The sequence below is a fragment of the Cynocephalus volans genome, chromosome 1 (genome assembly GCF_027409185.1).
Source record: "Cynocephalus volans isolate mCynVol1 chromosome 1, mCynVol1.pri, whole genome shotgun sequence".
Classification (NCBI taxonomy): Eukaryota; Metazoa; Chordata; class Mammalia; order Dermoptera; family Cynocephalidae; genus Cynocephalus; species Cynocephalus volans.
Window position 1 is genome coordinate 221,187,873 of NC_084460.1, and position 23,955 is coordinate 221,211,827.

Sequence of the window (23,955 nt, forward strand, 5' to 3'; positions counted from 1 at the left end):
AAAGGGGGATTTAAAAGTAATGAACTTGTGCCATTTGTAGTAAGTTTTTATGTTTTGATATATTGAGGCTTTTAAACTTGATATAACTTGAAATAATTGAAGATGGGCTTTGGTAGTAATATGTAATTGGGATTATAATGAGTTTTTCAAATACTATCATTATAAGGATCTCATAGGCTAGTATTATCCAGTTGTCCAACACATCCAGTTGTCCAGCACATTAATTGGGATAATTTATTCACTGACTAGATGTGACTGGTACTGGAACGATTTTAGAAATGAGCTTTAAGTTGTCTTAGTTCATATTTTCTTTTTTTTTTTTTTTTTTTGTCTTTTTCGTGACTGGTACTCAGCCAGTGAGTGCACCGGCCATTCCTATACAGGATCCGAACCCGCGGCGGGAGCGTCGCTGCGCTCCCAGCGCCGCACTCTCCCAAGTGCGCCACGGGCTCGGCCTTAGTTCATATTTTCTAGAGTGTTGTTTTTAAAAGTTAAGTGAGTCTACTAATAGTGTGTAAAACTTAGGCATTATTTTGCAAAAGTTGTTTATATGTATAATTTTTTGTCTGGGATTTAGAACTGAAATATACAGATAATACACATTTAGGGCAAATATAGTTGTAATAAAACTTTTCATTTTCCCAAATTTCATTTTTTAGCCTGTGCATGGAAACAACTGATAAAGTTTAATATGTCAGAAGAATTAAGATTGCTTTTTAAAGAAATTTAACTATATTATATGAGGCTTTTTAAAAATATGGCAAAATCATGCAGTTTACAGATAGAAATTTTTCCTTTTTTCACCCTAATAGGTTTGTGTGCCTCTGATTCAGAGCACAATAAGCCTTGAATCTAATGCTTCTCCTCAAGGCAGTTCATCTCGTGTGGCTACTTCTCAAGGTTTAAGTCCTATGACTCCTATACACAAAGGTAAGAGGTAGACATTCTTGTGTTTTTTTTTTTTTTTAAAGGCTTTTTAAAAAAAGCCTTCCAATGAAAGTTATACTCAGTGTTTTTCACATGAAATGGAGCACTTCATAATTTCTGGGTTCCTTATCAATAAATCAATTTCTTATTTTCTTTATGATACTGTTTACTGTTTTAAGTGCATTGTTGTGATTGGAAAAGATGTTTTTCTACTATATTACATGAGGTGCATTACAAACAGCTCCAAATGACTAACATGAAATTCTGCGTTTGTTTCAGAAATAGAATCTTAGAGCTATTATTAAAAACAACAGATCTTAGCAGATATAAGAAATGTGATTTATTATATATACTACTGAAAGACAGTACTTGTATGTGCTATTTATTACTGTTTTATGTTAGCTATTCTAAGGCTTAAATTTTTACATATAAGTTACAGAAAGACCTGCATATTAATATTTCAGTGTATGTATTAATGCCTTAGAAATTTAAACTATGTTTATTTTTAAAGGTACATTTTATTGAAATGAAATAAAATATATGCATTTGGGTAGCTAATATAAAATAAGCTTACGTGACTTACCCTTTCTTTCTTTCTTTTTTTTTTTTTTTAAAGGTGCTTCTCCATATGGAGCCCCTGTAACTCCCCGGATGAATTTGAGTTCGAGTTTAGGTGGAATGGGCACAATCCCTTCCATTCAACTTTTGGGACTTGAGATGTTGCTTCATTTTTTGTTGGGTCCAGAAGTCTTGAGTTTTGCTAAGCAAAACAAAATAGTACTCAGCTTAGGTATTTAATTGTTTTAAAAATAATTATTGAAACAATCCAGAACTCAATGTGTTAGGGTGAGGTGCGTTGGGGTGAGGAGAGGTGTTGTTTCTCCCAGGGCCAAAAAATTCAGTAATTATGTATGTAATAAGTATAAATCTTCTTAATAGAAAACATTTATTTAGACCATTTAAAATTTTATATTGAGAAATTTATTTCATATATCTTTTGTCTAATTCTTTTATTCCCATTTTAGAGCCACTGGAACATCCGTTAATCAGCAGCTCTTCTTTTTTTTCCAAACATGCAAATACGCTTATCACTGCTGTTCATGATAGCTTTGTTGCAGTTGGAAAAGATGCTTCTGGTAAATATTTAGGAGAAATTTTTTTATTATTTTTTCAAACCTGTGTTTAAAAAAAAGATAATGTAGCAAATATTTATATGGCCCAAGAGCTTTACATGTATTGATTCATTTAATTCTTGAAGCAATCTTCTGTGTTAGTCCATTTTACAAATGTGGAAACTGGGTTGTACAGAGAAGTAAATAACTTTGTACAAAGTCACATAGTAAGTGGGAGCTGTGATTCATGCCCAGGATCTGTGTGGCTCCAGCATCTGTATCCAAACTCCTGTGTTATTCTATAGCCTATTAAATTATGAGGAAAAGAAATTTCAAAACTCAAATAGTTTGGTGTGTAACTGGTTGGAAAATGAATACAAAACTTTTTTCTATTGGTTGTCAGGTATCCTTCTGAATCTTTGTTTTTTGTTGTCTCAAAAGTGATGGGTATTCAATATAGAAAATTCAGATGATAGAAAAAAGATAGAGCAGTTACCCTTAATTAAACAATTATGTTAACATGTTATATAGTCCTTTTAAAAAACCCATTTAATTTCTTGAAACAAAAATGAGATGGGTAGTGTTTCGTAAACTTATCACAAGGTTGAATATTACAAGAAATAGTTTTAAGTTATTAAATATTGCTCAATTTGTTATTTTTGTAGTATTAGAAAGGAGATAACTTTTGTAGTCATGTACTTCACTAAAAATACTTAAGTTTATTTTGTTTGGCAGATGCTGTTGTCAGCGCTATCTGGAAGGAGCTAATTAGCTTGGTGAAGTCAGTTACTGAATCAGGTAAGCACCGATTATACTGATCAAATGATTTTTATAGCACCACTGAATTGTTTGGCTTTAAATTTTTTTTATAAAATTTATTTTAAAATTATTTTTTGTAGTATTATAGCTTCCTAGCATACTTTGTTGTTTTTTTTCCCCCAAGCATACTTTAAACAATCTCTTATCTTTGAGTGAAAATTTAATTTTTTTGTAGTTCTCTAAGTATATACATTCACTTTTAAAAATACTTAATGCTTAGAACTACACCCTTACCTTTGCTGTTTGATAGGTAACAAAAGAGAGAGACCAGGTTCTGAAGTTTTGACCCTCATACTGAAATCTTTGGAAAGCATAGTGAAGTCAGAAGTATTTCCTGTATCAAAAACACTGGTAAGAACAATACTTGTACATTGGACTTTTTTTTTTTTTTTTTTTTTTAAAGATGACCGGTAAGGGGATCTTAACCCTTGACTTGGTGTTGTCAGCACCATGCTCAGCCAGTGAGCGAACCGGCCATCCCTATATGGGATCCGAACCTGGGGCCTTGGTGTTATCAGCACCGCACTCTCCCGAGTGAGCCACGGGCCGGCCCTTGTACATTGGACTTTATCAGCACCGCACTCACCCGAGTGAGCCACGGCCCGGCCCCTACATTGGACTTTAAAACTCATGCTGAAATTGAATTTTAGGTTGAAGATATTTGTACATACTAGGTTTGGAGGACTTTTTATGTCAACTATTTATTAGCAAGTTAGTCCTGTTATAATAAATAAATGCTGTCCTATTGACTTTAGAGCCATTTGAAACCTTTCTAATACAGTAAGTGACTATAAAGCAACTATAAAAATCTTCATTTGATAAGAAAAATAATCAGCCATACAGAGAAAATGGGGTAAAGAACCTGAAACTTGAACTGAAGGAACCCAAAAGTCCACTAATTTTATAACAAGATGGCTGAGTGTCACTAATTGTTAGCTGGTACATTGTTTAGTTAACTCTCTTTAACCAAGGTAATGACTTTGGTATTAAACACATTTTTAGACATTTTTAGTAGAGGAGGAAAACTGAATTGGGTATATAATTTTTATAATAGTCAGCTTTCGTAAATAAACTGCAGATGGAACAAACAATACCCTATTTAAATTCTTTCTGAGTATAACCTTTATGTACTGTGAGAATTGTTTTATGGCAGTGTAGCATAATGGTTAATGGCAAGATCTCTGGCGCAGACTAGGATGAGTCTTGGCCCAACTTTTTTTTATATTTATATGTATAAGTTTATTTTTTTTTTTGGTGGCTGGCTGGTACGCAGCCCAACTCTTTATTAGCTGAGTGATTTTGGACAATTTATTTACTCTCTTAGCCTCGCATGACCTCTTTTGTAAAGAGGGAATGTAGTAGCAGTTAATGATTAAATGAGTTGATACGTACAAAGCACTATGGGCCAGGCACAAAATAAATGCTATTTTCACTAAGGTCTGTATCACTAACACTCTTAGTCATACTATTATGACATTTATGTAGTGCATGTTCATAGTAGTATAGTAATATTTATGCAGAGAAATTCGATAGTCTTAGTCAGATTTTAGTTAGCAGTCTTTTGAAATGTGCGCTTTGGGCACTAGTGAGTATATAATTAATTGCAGAATTTCTTTTAGAAGTATAAAAATATAGAAATAGCCCCAAGGTCCATTAATCGAAAAATGGTTGAATAAATAATAGACATTTTTATAGCAGTATCTATATGTTGATGTGAAAATTTCGTGACAAGGTAAAATGAAGGTTAGTAGCAAAGTTTAATATCATTAGTGATTTACACACAATATAATGTTAATGGTTTAGAAGAATGTATATATAACAGCCAGCCCATAAAGTTATGTTTCTCTGTATATGTATTATATGGAAATTTAGAAGGTCTGGGAAAATAGACTCTAAACTGAAAGCATTGATGATTTCTGGAGACAAAGGACTTTGTCATTTTACTTTCTATATTTCTGTGTTTGAGCTTTTTAAATTAATTTGAATGTATTTGTATAAATGAATGAATATATTTGATCTTTTTGAACTAGTGAGAATGTATTTACATTAATGAATGAACATTACTTATAATAAGTTGTTAAAAATGTAGTTAACACCAGCAGACTTGTACTACGTAAAGTAATATATTTATGGCTAATTTACTGTAAAACCTTTTATCTTTCATAGGTTCTCACGGAAATTACAATTAAAGGACTTCCTCAGAAAGTATTAGGTTCACCAGCATATCAGGTTGCTCATATGGATATTCTTAATGCAAGTATCTTAAATGTAATGATATGATAAAGATTGGCCAAAAAAATTTTATGAAGTTTCTTTAAGAAAAAAAAAAGTGACACTTAGATAGTAAAATTCTGAGAGTATTGGATTTGTACATTTTGACCAAGTTAAAAGAAAAACTGATAGACAAAATAATAGATTAATAAAAAGAATTAAATATGGTACTGTGTGAGTAATGAAAACATTCTCCTGGACTAAATAAAGGGCTTTGTGCTCGAATTGGCTGCACATGTGCTAAAATTGGAACTATACAGAAAAGATTAGCATGGCCTCTGCACAAGGATGACACAAATTCATGAAGTGTGAAAAACAAAGGGCTTCTGAAGGGAAGTTTTCCTACACGTTTGTAATGATTGTGCTGGTTACTCTTACAAATTTTGGAAGCTTAGGAACTTTATCTTAGTAATGTGAAAAGTACTTAGTATTTGCAGGATATAGTTATGGTCCAGCAAGCTTTGAGCTAATGTTCTTTTTATTTTTTAATTTTTTTTTGGCAGCTAGCCAGTAGAGGGATTGAACCCTGGACCTTCGTGTTATATCTTGATTTCTCACGTTGGTGGAAAAGCTATGATTAGAATATGAGGAGCTTGATTTTTGTGTATAGTTTACATTAGCTATCATTTTTGTCATATCCTAAGTAATGTCAAAAGGTAAATTTCTTGAGGCTGGCAAGTTAGCACAGTGGGTTAGAGCATGGTGGTGATAATTCTGAGGTCCAAGGTCTCATCCCTGTATCGGCCACTGTCAAAAATGAAGTTAAATTTCTCAAGCTAAAATAATCATTTCTCATATAACTGACTGTAGTAAACAAGTGCACTTTTTTTTGTAACTGAAAAGATTCATTCTTTTTCAGGGAACTCCGGCTTTGTTCTTAATTCAGTTAATTTTCAACAGTAATTTCTTGGAATGTGGTGTAGCAGATGAAAAGTAAGTTGGTATTTTAAATAACCTGAAACTACGTTGTTTATCTTGGGAAGGTTATGTAATGATGGCACTTCTCTTTATTTATATACTATTTCATAAATTTTTTAAAAAGTTAGATTCAAAATAAGACTTAGAATTCATTTTTTGTTTCCTTGTCAGTTCTTATTTTTAGAATTTTGTTAACATGCAATTAAAGTATTTCTGTAAAAGGTACAGATTAATGCATTGTTTATAATTTGTCTTCAGGTTTTTTCTCAATCTGGAAACACTTGTAGGCTGTGTTCTTTCTGGTCCAACTTCACCTCTAGCTTTCAGTGACTCTGTTTTAAATGTTATTAATCAGAATGCAAAGCAACTGGAAAACAAGGAGCATCTCTGGAGAATGTGGAGTATTATAGTCACCCCACTAACTGAATTGATTAATAAGGTATGATATGCGTCTGCTACATATTTTCCCCCAGATTTACAGAATATTTTACCTTTTTTTCCATTTTAGAGCACATGGGGAAATGAATAAAAGTTTGAACTTGAATAGAAAACAATATTTTTTCTTGTGGAATTGGTAAATTTTCTACTCCTTGGGTTGATTTCTTTTTATTGCTTTCTTGTCTTGATCAGTAGATAAAGAAAGTATAGCTTAGTGGAGACTAATTGGCTTCATTTTTTCCTCCAATAATAATTATAAAACTAGAAAGCTCACATTTGATGCATTTAAATTCTTTTTTCCTGGCCAGCCAGTATCAAAGGTTGAACTGTGGACCTTGGTGTTATCAGCATCATGCAGATAACCAGCTGAGCTGACCAAGCAGGCATTGACACATAAATTTTTATACTTGGGTTCTTTGAGTAGTCATACTAATAGGGAATAATAATGTTCATCTTGACTAGGCTATATACTCCCATAGTCAGCCCATGTTGGTGAGTACCTCAAAGCCATATAGCATTTCTCTAAGTCAGGAATCTGTTGAGAGTTAACTAATCCTTACATTTAAATACTTAAAAGTGGTGATAGTGGCAGGGCATGGAGCACAACTTCTGTCACTATTCATGATTTGTGAGCTGCTTTATCAGTCTTTATTTAAACTAAAATATTCTGGGCTGATTTCGCTGTAACTCACAAGTGAAATGAAGACTCCAAAGTAAAGTAACCTTTATTGTGGCTACTCAGGCTAGCCCACTATTAAACATACTCTTGTGGAAGAAAAATAGTTTACATTCCTAAGTAGCTTCTCACAGAGACCCTTTTTATAAGTCCTTTTTTGAATATTGTGAATGTATAGAAAAGATTTTGGAGTTGCTTCTGGGATTCTTTTTTTAAGATCTAAACATAGTGCATGACTTCCCCAGGCTTGCTATTAACAAATTACCACAAACTGGTGGCTTAAGCCAACAAGAATTTATTTCACAGTTCTGGAGGACAGAAATCCAAAATCAAGGTGTTGGTAGTATTGGTTCTGGAGCTATGGAGAATCTGCTCCTTGCCTCTTAGTTTCTAGTGGTTACTAGCAATCCTTGACCTTATTTGGCTTGTAGCCACATCACTTAAATCTCTGCCTTCATCTTCACGTGATATTCTTCCCTGTGTCTTTTCTGTGTCTTTTCAAGTTTTCCTTTTACAAGGTCACCATTCATTGGATTTGGGCCCATACTAATCCAATATGGCCTCATCTTGACTTGATTATGTCTTCAAAGACCTTATTTCCAGATAGGTCACATTCACAGGTACCAGGGGTTAGAAGTTTAATATCTCTTGAATATCTCATCATTGGGGGATACAGTTCTACCCACTGCATATAGTAAGCTGTGTTACTGCTTAGAATTAGATGGTAATTTGTCTAACTTCATTATTTTTCTTATTTCAGACCAATGAAGTGAATCAAGGTGATGCCTTAGAACATAATTTTAGTGCTATCTATGGTGCATTGACTATACCAGTAAACCATATTTTTTCAGTACAGAAATTTCCAGTGGTAAGGCAATGTCAAGTTTTTATGTGTGAAGAATTTGTACTTTTCTGAAAATATTGCCATTTCACCTTTATAGTGAGCTCCTACAGTAATTTTTCCTCAAATAAGATTTCCTTACAACTTTATTAGCTTTGGGGAAAGGAAAGTAGTGAAAGATGGAAGAAGTTCTTTTTGAGCTTTAATTGCTGGTATTGCAGCATTATTACATCTCTTCAGTTAGAACTCTATTGGGGGTGGGGGTAAGGTTATTACCCTATTCTCTTCTCTGTGCCACATTAAATGTTTCAGTGTTTTTTTTAAATGTTAAAGATGTATTGATTCTATCAGTCATTTGATACATAAGTACACAATTATAAAATTTCTTTTTTATTGTTATTGTTAGGACACCATGAAGACCCTACTTAGGACTTGGTCAGAATTATATAAAGCATTTGCTCGCTGTGCTGCTTTGGTGGCAACAGCGGAAGAGAATTTGTGCTGTGAGGAACTTTCTTCGAAGATAATGTCCTGTTTGGAAGATGAAAGCCTTTCAGTGAGTTTGTCCTGATACTGACCTTTTTGTATTTAAAGGATTCTTTTTAAGTAAATGAAGACAACATTTGAAAACTATCATTTTCTAATATTTCTATTGTTTAAGTGACTAAGTTAATATTGAAAATAAGTATAGTTTTGCGAAACAATTTTGTGCCTTCAGGACCATTAACAGTGAAGCTCTTTTACTACTCTGCTGTGTACATCCTTGTGCTGTGGCATTCTAAATTTAACAGTACAAGGCCCTTGCTGTCCTAGACCTCACTTTCTCATATTTGCCTGTTAGATGTATAAAATGAATCCCTTTGGAAGTTTATAGTCCTAAAAATATAAGTCCCTTTTTACTTCTTCCTCCCTCAATAAAAAAGGCAACTACTGTAAGCAATTTGACCTGTATCATTCTATAGTAGACCTTTCTTTGTATTTATACATGTAGTTTACATATTGATACTTACATATGCATATGGATACAGTGTTCTATATTTATTCTGAAATAACTTATGTAACTTTTTACAAAACATTGTCTCTGCTCCTTTGGAAGTCAGTCCATATTGCTCTGTTCTTTTCAACTGCAGTGTAATACTCTGTAACATGGCTATACCATTATTTGGCATTCTTTTAAGAGTGTTTGGGTTTTAAGTTACTTATGCACATAATCTTGATAATTGTTTTCACACAATACATTGTTTTTCTACATATTTTTTTTCTTGTATCTGGCCCATGCAGGGATCAAACCCCGGACCTTGGTGTTATGAGCACCATGCTCTTAAGAACCAACTGAGCTAACCAGCCAGCTCTCTATGCAATTAGTGAAATGAGAATTGTTGTGCTTGTTTTCCTACATTTTAATATCTGACTCAGATCTGAATGAGTAATAAAGTAAATTTATATTTTATTAAGTTCTTTTTTGTTTTGGTTTTGGTTTGGTTTGGGTTTTTTTGTGACTGGCTGGTACAGGGATCTTAATCCTTGACCTTGGTGTTATCATACTGCTCCCTATCTAACTGAGCGAACTGGCCAGCTTGTTAAATCCTTATTGTAAAATATTTTATTTTATTTTATTTTATTTATTTATTAATTTTTTTTAAAAGATGACCGGTAAGGGGATCTTAACCCTTGACTTGGTGTTGTCAGCACCACACTCAGCCAGTGAGCGAACAGGCCATCCATATATGGGATCCGAACCCGGGGCCTTGGTGTTATCAGCACCGCACTCTCCCGAGTGAGCCACGGGCCAGCCCATTGTAAAATATTTTAAACAACAGTTTTCTATTGTGCAAAGCAAAATGTAAGTTCACTTTCATACATCTTTTCTCACCATTGACAACGACTACCAATAGATATTCATCTTTTCTGTGTTTTTAATACATTTATACATATCTGCTACTTTTAAATATTAGCAAAATTCTGATTATTGTATTTGGATGCAATATTTGTCAGGGTGACTTTAAAAATGTAAATGACATCTTGTCACTCTTTTTGAAATACTCCTGTAGTTTTCTGTTGCATTTGGAATAAAAATCTGAGCTCCTTGCAATTGCCCATGAAGCTTCTGCTTCCTTCTCCAAGGGATCTTATCTATTTAGGCTTGTTAGTTTCTGTCATAGTAACTTATTTCTTTTGGCACTTATCTCAAAATTGTTTATTTCCATACTTTAAGATTAGAGACATTGTCTCGATGGTATCCTTGGCATCTGTCTAGTACATAGACACTGAATAAGTAACTTAAATGTTTTTATAACTGGTAGGGAGAAGGTTGACCCTCAGTTCTCTCCTTTTAAAAATTGTCTTGGTTAAGGTTGTATCTTTGTTCTTTTCCAGAAGAAATTTGTAGTCTGTCAAACTTTACAAAATATTCTCTTGAGATATTGCTTGGCATTAATTACATTGAATTCACAAATTAATTCGGATAAGAATTTACATCTTTAAAGTATCAAGTCTTTCCTTCCAAGGTTATTTGTGTTTATGTAAGTCTTTTAAAGTTAACCTAATTTGCTTGATTATTGTTTTTAAGCTATTGTTTAGCTATTATTAGCTAAATAAAAGGTCTCCTCTTCCCCCATACTTGGTTGTTGCCGAAGTATGTAAAAGCTCTTGCTAGGGCTGGCCAGTTAGCTCAGTTGGTTAGAGCATGGTGTTATAACAATTCTGATCCCTGTACTGGCCAGCTGTCCCCCCAATCCCCAGAAAACAAAAGCTATTGCTAACATATTTCCTTGTATGAGTATTGGACCAATTTTCTTGTTCACAGTGCTATTCTTTTAAAACATCATAGAATTAGTGTTTTTAAGTTTTCTGCAAAAATCTTTATTAGTGAGATTGGAACTCTCATCCAATTTTTTATTATGGCAATACTAGCCTCTTAGCATGTTTTACAAACTGTTATAACTTTTCCTGTGTTTTTTACCACTTTAAATGCATTCCTGCATTGCTTAAAGACAGGGATACATTCTGAGAAAATGGGTCAGGCCATTTTGTTGTTTCACGAACATGATAGAATGTACTTCCGCAAATCTAAATCGTACAGCTATGTGTTATAGTCATTATAATCTTATGGGATGACCATTGTATATGCTATTCCTTGTTGACTGAAACATACTTATGCAGTTCATGACTGTACTTACATATATTAAATGTTTTTGTTTCTATTTTCTAGGTTATTGCTTTTCTACCTTAAGTCTAAAACCTTAACTTTTTCATCTTTTCAAATATACACATCTAAGACTATAAGGGTACTTCAGAAAGTTCACAGAAAGATTTGCATTTTAAGCCTATTTTTCCACGAACTTTTTGAAGTATCCTCATATTTTTATTATTGGTATCAGTAATCATATAGACTATTTTTATTTTTTATTTTTATTTTTGTAGCACCAGGTAGTTTAGAAGGGGGCTTTTTAATTTAAGAGGGTAGTTTATGGATATGTGTGTCTATTTAATCATTAATTTTTGGTTTTGTTGTACTATATCAGAGAGGAGGGTCTGTGACTTCAAATTTTGGAATTTATCCTTGTTTATAACTATGGTAGTTTTATAATTGTTTTAGACAGTTGTGATAAAGTATCTTCCTCATTGTGAATTTTATGTATCTTAATATGTTTATTAAATAATTCGATACTGTATTGTCATACACTAGAGGTTCATGACTGTTAGAGGCTCATAATAATGTCTTCATGGTAATGTGTCTCTCATTACTGCCTTTTTCTTAAATTTTAACCAGCTTGAAATTAATATCATACCTTTTTGAAAATTCATAAGATCTGTCTTTTAAGAACTTACTGAGCCATGTAAAATTGAATTAAGTGGTGAAGTTCAATAAATTTAATAAAATACTTGTGTAGTCACCACCATCCAAAGTCAGCACAATAGAGCGTTGTCAGTACCTCAGAAGCCCCCAGTGTGTTTTAAATCACAACATCCTCTTCTCCCTAAAGAGAATTACCATCGTGACTTTTAATCATCATTTCTGTTTCTTCCTTTTCTTTTTTCCATACGCATACCATTACATTTGTTTAGCTTTGCCCCTTTTTTGAATTTTACACGAATATCATACTCTGTGTCGTTTGGCTTTTGTGTTATGGTTGAAAGATTGATCCATATTGTGTTTTGCATGTTCATTGCTGTATATCATTCCATTGTATGGCTTTATTGTATTTATCAATTTATTTGAACCTTTCTGGGTCTTATGTGGCATATAAGTAAATATGACAGTCTGTTTTAATAAGTGTATTTAACTCTTTGTTAAAATAAGTGTATTTAACTCTTTGTTAAAATAAGTGTATTTAACTCTTGGTTACATAGTAAGAAATAGAATGTGTTCTTTAACATTTTGTCTTTTTGTTTTTCTATTTAATGTCACCAGTTTTTATAATCTAAGGCTCTCTAGTGTTTTTGATATTTTATATTGTTTCTTTCAGATACTACTCTTAAAATTTATATTTTTCTTGTCAAATTTGAAATTAATATCCATAACATTCTACTCCAGCAAACAAAGACCTTGGTGTGATTTTCACTATTCACAAATTTTTACCCGCTGTGCCACCTTACAGGTTTTGTTGAAAATTTTGACTTTTAATTGTAGTTTTTACACTATTATACAGAGTATCATAAAGCCTGAAAAATAAGTATTTTTTTCAAAAATTGAAGATGTTAGTGACAAAATCTATATATATCTATATTTATTTGAATGTTTTATGTCACATATTAACCATTGGTTTTGGTGCTCAGCTTTGTTTTTTTATGTCTTTTTTATCCTTGTTTTGCTTCACCACATTTTATTCTTTAAGAGAAAAAGAAACAATTGTCAGCAATCTTTTAGATATATCACTGCCATCTCCTCGTTTGATACTTAAATCATCATTTGGTTAGTTATGGAATTTAGGTTCCAGCAAATTTATATCTCAGAATTTTTTAAACCACTTTATTGCAATATGATTGACACACAAAAAGCTGCACATGTATATAGTATAGTTATACATGTATAACTATACTATACGACAGTCTGTGCTATAAACATATCTACGACTTTTCTCACACCGTCTTTATTTATTATTATTTGTGATTAGAGCACTTAACATCTGTCCTCTTAACAAAATTTAAGTGTATGGTATTGTTTATAGACATTATACTACTATACAGTAGATCTTTAGAACTTGCTCATCTCACGTAAGTGAAACTTTGGCTAATACCACCCATTTTCCCCCTTCCCTAAGCCCCTGGCAATTGCAGTTCCACTCTCTGCTTCTCTGAGTTTGACTATTTTAGATTCCTCATATTAAGTGATGTCACATATTTAGTGTTTTATGTCTGGCTTATTTCATTTAGAATAATGTCCTTTAGGTTCATCCATGTTGTTTCAAGTTGTAGAATTTCCTTCTCTTTGAAGGCTGAATAATGCTCCATTGTATGTATATACTATATTTTCTTTATGCATTTGTCTGACAGACATTTAGTTTGGTTCCACTTCTTGACTATTGTGAATAATGCTGCAATGAACATGGGATAGCAGATATCTCTTTAAGATCCTGATTTCATTGCTTTGTGTATATATGAGAAATGGGATTGCTGGATAATATGGTAGTTCTTTTTTAAAGTTTTTAGGAACTTCAGTACTGTTTTCCGTAGTGTTATACCAATGTACATTCCCAATAGCAGTATATAGAGGCTCTCTTTTCTCCACATCATGGTCAATGCTTCTTATCTTGTCTTTTTAATAATAGCGATCCTAACAGCTGTGAGGTGATAACCTCATTGTGATTTTAATTTGCATTTCCCTGATGCTTAGTGTTGTCGAGCACATTTTCATATACCTGTTGGCTATTTGCGTGTCTTGTGAACAATATCTATCCAGGTCCTTTGCCCATTTTTAAATCTAGTTATCTGTTTTCTTACTACTGAGTTGAGCTCCTTACTATTTTTGGATATCAACACCTTTCTTACTATTGAGTAGTTTGAGTTCCTTATATATTTTGGATATTAACCCCTTAGCATGTATAGTTTGCAGATATAGTCTACCATTTCATAGGTTGTCTCTTCATTCTCTTGATTGTTTCCTTTGCTGTGCAGAAGCTTTTTAGTTTGATGGAATCCTGTTTTTTTTTCCCTGTGCTTTTGTTGTCATATCCAAGAAATCATTGCCAAAGTAATGTCAAGAACTTCCCCTATGTTTTCTGTTAGTAGTTTTACAATTCTGCGTATGCATTTAAGTCTTTAATTCATTTTGAGGTAATTTTTGTGAATGGTATATGTAAGATGTGGGTCCAATTTAATTCATTTGCATGTTTATATCTAGTTTTCCCAGCACCATTTATTGAAGAGACTGGCTGTTTATTTCCTGTTGTGTATTCTTGGTACCCTTGTTGAAGATCAGTTGTGCGTGTATGTGTGGATTTATTTCTGTGCTCTCTATTCTCTGTTCTATTGGTCTGTATGTCTGTTTTAATGCCAGTTCTACACTGTTTCGATTACTATAGCTTTGTATTGTATTTTGAAGTCACAAAGTGTGATTGCTCCCACTTTGTTATTCTTGTTCATTATTGCTTTGGCTATTCAAGTTTTCGTATGAATTTTATAATTGTTTTATGTTTTTCTGTACAACATGCCATTGGGATTTTGATAGGGATTGCATTGAATCTGTACATCACTCTTGGTAGTATGGACATTTTAACAATATTAATTCTTCTGGACTGGCTGATTATTAGCTTACTTGGTTAGAGTGAGGTGCTGATAACACCAAAGTCAAGGGTTCTTATTGGCCCTTACCAGCCAGTCACCCCCCACCCTCAAATTAATTCTTCCAATCCATGAACATGGGATGTCTTTCTATAACACAGAATTGTGAATTAAAGTTATTGTCCAATTGTTAACAGTTTTTACTATTGCAAAACATAGTTTGATACTAATCTTTTTTTTTTTTTTTTTTTAAAGATAACCTGTTGTTTTGTTCTACAAAGTTTTAGGATTATTCTCTTGTCCCTGGAGTTCAGACATTCCACTAGTGTGTGTTTAAGTACTTAGTGAACCCTTTTGAGCTAAAGAGCTGTGGTTTAGCTTCAAAAAACTGCCTTGCTTTAGTGGTGCTCAGTTTTTCTATTTCTAAGGACTGTTTTAGGTGGTTTTTAGACCTTTTGGGTTTATCTTCCATGTCCCTTACCCTTTGTTTCTCTACACTTGTTTATGTTTTTTCTTTCAGTTGGTACTGTTTTCTGGGAGCTTGGTATTTCTAGCTGTGTCCATTCCATTGCAGTTGATTTATTTATTTATTTATTTGTCTTTTTTGTGACCGGCTGCACGGCGCTCAGCCAGTGAGCGCACAGGCCATCCCCTTATAGGATCCGAACCCGCGGCGGGAGTGCTGCTACATTCCCAGCGCCACACTCTCCCAAGTGCGCCACAGGGCCGGCCCTTCCATTGCAGTTTAAATGTTGAGGTGTTTTAAACTTGTTTTGATTTTACATTTAATGTTTTTAAATGGGTATGACTTCCCTCTTAACTCTGAAAATATCTTCTGTTTTTAGTATTGGCTGTTTCCTCATAGATTCGTTTTGTTGGCATTTACACACCTCCTTCATGGTGCTCGTTCTCCTGATTCATGATTATGCATATTTGTCAATAAAGGTTAATACTGAACAATTTGGTAGCTGGAATGTATTCCCTAACCCAAGAGAGAACCCCTGTTTTTCTGGCTTTGATGGCAAATTGTAGTTACAGGGATCCTTTACCTTGTAATTGTGAGCATGGAGGAAGCACCTGGAACTTAACATCTTTTTTCAGCATGTAGCTTGTCATCCAAACTTCCATGTAGTTTTCATAGGGTAAGTGGGGCACTGCCTTTGTCCTCTATCCCTGGCATCCTGTGAAGGAGTCTGTCTTTGGTGCAGGCATGTGAATTAGTCCAGTAAATTGGACAAATGGAAGGTAATGGAAACTAAAGATGTTTTATAGATCTTTAATTTCAGCAGTCTTTTAATTAAATGTTCGACTTTTTTATAGACATCAGACCTTTCCACAAAACCTTCACTATGTCTTCTGTTATTCAGGTTCTACTAGCAAAGCTCAATGTGTTTTAGGTGTTCTTTTTGACTTGTAGGCCTGGGATTCCTTTGTTCTTCAGTCTCCTCCCACCTACCCCACCTCCCTTTAAAAATTCCCTGATAATATTTGATGTGTCTATGAATTTGTTTTTATTTCAGTTGGATTAGGGGAGGAGAAGGAAATGCTATGAAGGAGCTCAGCAAGTTTTTCATTTTATGTTCTGTTTCCACTGAGTCTACTGAACACTTTTACTTTTGTAATTTTCAAGAAGAATTTGATTAAGAATCTAATTATGAGCCTAGCACATCCATTCTCAACTTACTGGTTGCTATGATGAGTTTTATGGGCTTCTTAAAGTTGAGTTATTTTTCCTAAATGTTGAGAAAGTATAGTATTTGATGCATGGCCGTTAAATGATCAATATTTATAACCATATACTTTATTGTACCTTATATAGTATAAGCTATGGCGTGTGTGTTATATGGTATATGTGGGAGTACAAATCTTATGTTTTTTTTTTGTTGCTTGCTGTTGTTGAATACTATGCCAGTAGTTGAACATTTCTAATTATGGTACTTACTGTTCTTCCCTAGAATTTGTTGTTCTTGGACAGGGTCATTCATATTATTACTATAATGGTTGATTGCATCGACTTCTCACCATATGATATTAAATATCAGCCCAGAGTTAAATGTAAGTATTTTCTTTGCCTTTATTTGTTCATCTGGTATTCATAAACACTACTGAACTGTTGTTAGGGAAAATCCTAATGGTTTTTCCTTCTTTTTTTTTTTTTTGGTCTTTTTTGTGATCGGTACTCAGCCAGTGAGTGCACCGGCCATTCCTATATAGGATCCGAACCTGCGGCGGGAGCGTCGCCGCATTCTCCCCAGTGCGCCACAGGCTCGGCCTCTTTTCCTTCATTTTACTGACTTGGTCTTGTATATCCATGTCAGTTATTATGCTGGGAGCTTGCATGCATGTTCCCTCTCCCTCTTTCCCTCCCTCTCTGTCTGTCTCTCTCTCACATACACAAAGTCTTTATTCCTTTTTATGACATAGATATCCTAATTAAAGATTGCCTAATACAAAATGACTGTACTCATTCCATCTAGTTTGAGGGATTATCTGGAAAAGTAACTTGGACATTCTTGAAAATGTTCTTTGAAAGCCTGATTTGAAATAATAGTTGAATTGACATTAAAACTGAAAAGAAAATCATGAGATCAGTTGATTGGTTATTGTTTTACAGGAAATTTAAAATTATTCTAAAATTTTAAGTCAGTTTTTGCTATTTTAGTTAAAGTTGAACATTGGAGTCATAAGTCTGATTTTCAAAATCTTATGCCTTGGTTTATTCTAAATTATTTTGTAGTAAATACCTGAGCTATTTTTATCTGCCAATTGATTCTTTGAAGTAAAATACAAAATATATATTCACACCATGTAGGAAGTGATAACTTGCCATTAATAAAAAATGTTAGTTGATGTTGAGATATACTTATTTTTTTCTGTTTAAAGGTTAGGAACATACTTAGTTTTCCACTAATAAGATCTGTCATTGATGAATTAGTGTAAAGATTTCTAAAACATATTTAAGCACATTTTTAGAATCTTTTTTAGTTTTTCACTTTTTACTAAATAGTGATATATCGAGTAACATATTAAGTGCCTAAAGTATATTATAGGTCAGAGCATCCCAGCCCGAATGCTATAGAAATAGGTTATAGATGTACTTGACATACAGATATCAGCTTTCCTACTTGGGCTGTGCAGGACCTTATCTGATTACCTCAGAGTGTCATAAAAATAGAATTATCAAGCCTGGCTGGTTAGCTCAGTTGGTTAGAGTGTGGTGTTGTAACACAAGGATCCCAGAACCAGCCAGCTGCCAAAAAAAAAAAAAAAGGAATTATCTTTGACTACTGTGATTATTAAAAGGTTGTGTAACAAAAAAGTCAGAGATTATTTTATAAGCCTCTGAAGTTTCATAGAGCCTAAATGATTGAGCTATGTTGACATAATTTTACCTATGTTGGTACTTCTGGAAAATTAGATTTTAACTCAATTGCCAATCTACCCATGATCTGTAAACCCACAATTATAAATGACTTTTTTTTTTTTTTCTCACTCTATGTCTATCTAGAACAGAGCCAGAGGTCCTCCTGCTGTTTAAATTTATGGAATGGGGAGATTTCTAAACTTGACAGCAGAAGTAGAGGAGGAAAGGAAACTAAATTAGGGCTAGCTAAAAGGAAATTAGGGCTAGCTAAAAGGAAGTTAAGGGTTGTGTATCAGGATCACCTTGGGATTTTTTGGTGACTTATTTTGTCACAATTTCAGATTTAGAGAACACTGCAAAAATTATACACAGAAACCTCATATCGTTAACTCAGATTCCTCAGTTAACAGTTGATTGCTTTTGTCTTATCATCCCCTCTCTCTGATACATACGTTTTATTTATTCTCCCTGACTCCCCACCCCCCACCCCCCCACCCAGTTGAATGTATGTTGCAGTTGACATCCTGGAACAGTTTTTCAGTCTTGTCTTTTGTGTCTTTCAAAAATGAAGCACTCTGGCAGTGTTACCTTTTTAAAAGTCCCTCAATCTGAGATTTTTGCAAGATTAGAATCAGATTTCATTCATTTCTTTGCAGGAATGCTGCAGAAATAATGCTGTGATTCTTACTCAGTTCATTATGTCCTGTTACTGGTGATGTTAATGTTTACTGTTTGATGGAAGTAATATCTGCCAGGCCTTCCACTGTAAAGTGTGAATTACTAAATACCTATAATTAATAAGTGTTTTGTGCCAGACACTTTGAGACGATGTAACCATTCTGTCCCTCAGCAAACCTGAAACACATGATTCCTGAAATGACAGTTCATTGTTTCACTTAATTTACATTAAATTAGTTGTATCAAGATGTTCATCTCTCTTGTCAATTACATTCTAAAAGCCGTTTCTTTTTTTAAATTAGTTGTCCCATTTTATTTCCATAATTATTCTACAATTATTTATTGAACACTACTAGGCAGTAGTCACTTCCAGATACAGATAACATCCTAATGTAAAGTACAGGTTCCCATGTTCCCTGTTTATTTTAATCAGTATGGACTTTTTTTTTTTTTTTTTTTTTTTTAAAGATGACCGGTAAGGGGATCTTAACCCTTGACTTGGTGTTGTCAGCACCACGCTCAGCCAGTGAGCGAACCGGCCATCTGTATATGGGATCCGAACCCGGGGCCTTGGTGTTATCAGCACCGCACTCTCCCGAGTGAGCCACGGGCCGGCCCAGTATGGACTATTTATTATTACTTATTTTAATGCCCAAGATGTCCCAGGTGTAGGCACTAGGATCCACTTCACATTGGCTCCTATGACCTTTTGACACGTCTCCGTTATTCTTTGAGAACCTTGGCATAAGATATCTAGCCTCACCTTATACTTTCCTACAATCTGGAATCAACCGTTTCACTAAGGAATTATTCCTTTTAGTTGAGAATGGCAGTTAGAACCAAGATCTATTCGTTGTTACAAGTTGTCATTGTTTCTGGATCCTCTAAGCTGGCAAAGCTGGGAAATAGGCATGTATGTGATTATACCACTATTACATGTTTTATTAAATACACTTCTGGATACCACCTAATATCACATGGTTTAATTCTAGTCCTGCCCCTTTCTGTGTTTGTACTCAGCATCTTTAACAGTGAGAAACCTGGTTGCCCATTACTTTCTATGTATTTACAATTTGATCAGTTACTTGTATGTAATGAGTCTCCTGATACATGGGCTGTCATCTCAGCCTCATTGTCCTGTCCAAAAAATTCTGGGTATTGTTTTCAGTGTACATTCATGTCTCAGAAACCGATTCTAGGGAGGAAGTTTGTCTTCCTTTTTTACTAGGAATGCTGTTTTTCATTTCATCATGACATTAATTTTTAATTAACAAGTGCTAAATTAGAGTTTTCTCTTAAATCTGGTATTGCTTACCTTAAAAGAATGGATTGCTTGAGAGAAACAGTTAATTTTGGAATGGGTTGATTTTTCTGAGCACTAGAAATGTGAGTTTATTCCTGTACATAGGTATCTGGAGAGATGTGATCAAAGGAAGGATACAAAGGAAAGTTAGTGCTTTTAAGACATATCTTTTTCTTTGAATCTAGGAAATAGGTAGTAGACTTTTCCTGCATTCTTTCTCAGGATTTAGATCTCTGAATTGTTCAGTGTTATTTGTAGGGATCAGCGTACTGTAGAAGAGCCAGGGAATAGTAATTTCTAATGGAAATTTTTTCTTACTTTTAAAAAGTAGCTTTTAGGGCCGAGCCCGTGGCTTACTAGGTAGAGTACGGCGCTGGGAACGTGATGATGCTCCTGCCGTGGGTTCGGATCCCATATAGGAATGACCGGTGCACTCACTGGTTGAGTGCTGGTCACGAAAAAAACGAAAAAAAAATTAAAAAATAAAAAGTAACTTTTACAATTTAACATTGGAACCTATCTAATATAATTTAGTACTCTTTTTACAAATTAGTTATTGAAATTTTGAGAAATGTAAAAATTCAAAATGCATTATCCAATTCCTTAGAGAAAATAGACTCACTTCTCTGGGATTCTTATTCTGGATTTGCCAAGTAGTTTTCCTTTGTTTCTGATTCTCATTTGTAAAGATAATGTTCTAGTGATATTTATGCATTAGTGGTTTATCATTTTAAAGTATATTTGCATTATCGATATACAAAAGCACATATATCTGGCATATCTAGCATTCAAATATGAGATATAAATTGTAAAGGTGGACAGTGACACTATTTTCAAAGTACTTGAGTTTTTAATCAATTCAATTTTATCTTAGCACCACCACAGAGACCTACAGATTGGTCCAAAAAGAAGAAGGAGCCCCTAGGAAAATTGGCTTCTTTATTTAAACTTATTGGGAGAGCAATCTATTCTTTCCACACTTTGAGCTTCAAGGAAGTACATTCTGATACTCTCTTCGCTATCGGCAACTCAATCATCAGCATTCTTTCCAATATTCTTGGACATATTTCTTTGCCCTCTATGATTCGAAAAATATTTGCGACTTTAACAAGACCTCTGGCATTATTTTATGAAAACTCAAAGTAAGTATTTTGGAATTACTAGCTTTGAATTCACTGTATGCAATTTAAATGTAGGTAGCAACTTTTGTTTTCCTATCAGCTTTGTTGTTATGGATGCTAATCTTGACAGTAATGGAGAGGGTATTATATTAAAGTATGCTGTTATTTATTTATTTATTTATTTATTATTTTTTTTTAAAAAGATGACCGGTAAGGGGATCTCAACCCTTGGCTTGGTGTTGTCAGCACCACGCTCAGCCAGTGAGCAAACCGGCCATCCCTATATAGGATCCGAACCTGTGGCCTTGGTGTTATCAGCACCGCACTCTACCAAGTGAGCCACGGGCTGGCCTAAGTATGCTGTTATTTAAAAGACAGTTCAGATACTATAGAAGTATGGGTAGAAATTGGAAGTCCTTTCATTTTGTATGTTATTCTGCTTGCCCTTTTAAATGCATGATGGATACGAAAGCATGCTTGACATGCTACTCCACAATTAAGTATAAGGTGTGCACTCAATACATCAGGTGTCTGTATTCATTGGCTCTGCATCTGTGGATTCAACCAACCACAGATGAAAAATATTCGGGGAAAAATAATAATACAAATGCCAAAAAGACAGTATAACCACTATGTACATAGCATTTATGTTGTGTTAGATATTGTAAGTAATCTAAAAGTGATTTTAAAGTATATGGGAGGATGTGTGTAGATTATAATGCAAATACTATGCCACTTTATATCAAGGGCTTGGCATCCACAGATTTTAGTATCAGCAGGGGGTCCTGGAACCAATCCCTCACAGATACCGAGGGACAACTGTGTGTTATGTGTATCTTGCACCGTACACATGAGAATCTTATTTTAATGTCTCTGTAGGATTTCTTTAAACTTTTTACCCAATTTCTGATTGGTGGACGTATGTTTTTCTAGCTTTTTCCCTCAAACAGCTAAACATTATTATTTGTACATAAATCACTGTCCACATTTGCCACCATTTCTGTAGAATAGGATTTTTTAAGTGAAAATACTGGTTCAAAGGATATGCTCATTTCAGTTTCTGAATTACCCTCCAAAAATTTGACTTAATTATATGTGTTACCCTTTACATTTGAGTCGAAGTAAGCAGTGCATTAAAACCTGAAAAAATCCCAAAAAACATACTTATTAAAGCACTTTAAAAAGGATTTATCAGCATTGTGTGTTTTAAACTTGTATGGCTTATTCTTAATACAGATTATCTTTTATAAATTAAATTCATAGAGAAAATTTTTAGGAACAAAATTCTAACATGCAAAATATAACCCCTATATCTGTGAACTTTTCTTTGCAAATTTTTCAGTCATTATTGCATCAGAAATATTTCATGCTTAAAAAAAGGTTCAGAAACAAGTTAACTACTGTGACTACTTTGACTCTCTTCTAGATGTTGTCTGTGATTCATTTTTGAAAGATGGGCTTGTTTTATTAGTACGTGGCAATTTGATTTTTTTTTTCTTTGTTAAGTCGGGGCATCTTTTTATATCACTACATGTATATCTCCTATATTTATGGCTGTGTTACCTCAGTTTTAGGTTTAGTTTGATAAATAATACAGTGTTAACTTCCTAAAGTATAAATGGTGTGTTTTATATGTTTTTCTTTCCAGACTCAATGAAGCTCCTAAAGTGTATAGTTGTCTGAACAACAAGGTAAAAATATATAATTGTCTTAAACACAATTCTGCTTGATTTTGAAGAGGTTGTTATTCTTCATTTTAAATGGACATTTAGGAACATGATATGGACACATTCACAAGTTTTTTTGTTTTTTTGTTTTAAGATTTAATAATATTAATTTAAATTCATATAATTCATCAACTTCCATCTCAACTCTTTAAGTAGGGCAATTGGTGCCAAAGTTTTCCCGGTGAAACTTATGTAGGGAACTCTTAATTACTATTCTAAATTATGTAAAGACAATTTTTTACTATTAATGGAAAATAAGCTCAAAATAAAGCTGTAATATAAATAATCAAAGCACATTTACCCAATAATTTGTCACTTATAAAGAGGATTATATAAAGGGACTTCAGAAAGTTTGTAGAAAATAGATTTCAAAAATAATATGAATCTTTCTATGAACTTTTTGAAGTACCCTCATGTATTTAAGGCAATGACTGGGTTTGTTTAAAATCATTCGAATTTTAAAAGTTGAAATAGCAACATGTTCTGTGAGTCGATGTTTTAGTATATTCTTTGTTTTTATTTTTTCCTTTTTCTTAGTTAGAAAAGCTGCTAGGCGAAATTATTGCTTGTCTGCACTTCAACTGCACTGGAACTTATGACAGTGAACTTCTTGAACAACTCTCCCCACTATTATGCATAATATTTCTGCACAAGAATAAACAGATTCGAAAACAGAGTGCTCAGTTCTGGAATGCCACATTTGCTAAAGTGACGAAGTTGATTTATCCTGAAGAGTTAAAGTATGCTAACAGTAAAACTTTTATCCAACTAACTATCCCATTGTGGTCATGTAAATTGATATTTGGCTTTAACGTAAACTTTTCTTATGGAAAATTGTTGCAAAGGATTCCTTAGTTGAAGTACTATTATTTAGAGTGCATGGTGATTATTAAACTTATTTGACCTTTTTTGGGGGTCCTTCGAGCAACCTTGATTTTGGGAATCGATAAAATCAATTTAAATTTATCCTTAAAAGAAAGAAGGGCAGGAAATTGGTTAAAAAGCTAAATGTAAGTACTTAATGTAATGTTCTATTT

The 23,955-nt window shown here is 33.6% G+C and overlaps 1 protein-coding gene and 1 non-coding gene across 5 annotated transcripts in view; both read left to right on the plus strand.

The window, feature by feature from the left end:
* RIF1 (replication timing regulatory factor 1) overlaps positions 1–23,955 on the plus strand; it is a 61,781-nt gene that overhangs the window by 23,399 nt on the left and 14,427 nt on the right. For all 4 annotated transcript variants that reach the window (XM_063099590.1, XM_063099604.1, XM_063099607.1 and 1 more), the window contains exons 11-24: positions 813–930; positions 1,544–1,717; positions 1,953–2,063; positions 2,775–2,837; positions 3,109–3,209; positions 5,025–5,111; positions 5,989–6,062; positions 6,306–6,486; positions 7,922–8,029; positions 8,409–8,558; positions 16,681–16,780; positions 20,945–21,212; positions 22,840–22,882; positions 23,456–23,658. In XM_063099590.1, the coding sequence (XP_062955660.1) occupies positions 813–930; positions 1,544–1,717; positions 1,953–2,063; positions 2,775–2,837; positions 3,109–3,209; positions 5,025–5,111; positions 5,989–6,062; positions 6,306–6,486; positions 7,922–8,029; positions 8,409–8,558; positions 16,681–16,780; positions 20,945–21,212; positions 22,840–22,882; positions 23,456–23,658 (1,781 nt within the window). The remainder of the gene's footprint in view (positions 1–812; positions 931–1,543; positions 1,718–1,952; positions 2,064–2,774; positions 2,838–3,108; positions 3,210–5,024; positions 5,112–5,988; positions 6,063–6,305; positions 6,487–7,921; positions 8,030–8,408; positions 8,559–16,680; positions 16,781–20,944; positions 21,213–22,839; positions 22,883–23,455; positions 23,659–23,955) is intronic.
* Positions 5,346–5,450, plus strand: LOC134365345 (U6 spliceosomal RNA). The gene has a single exon (XR_010022053.1). It is a non-coding gene; the product is annotated as a U6 spliceosomal RNA (small nuclear RNA).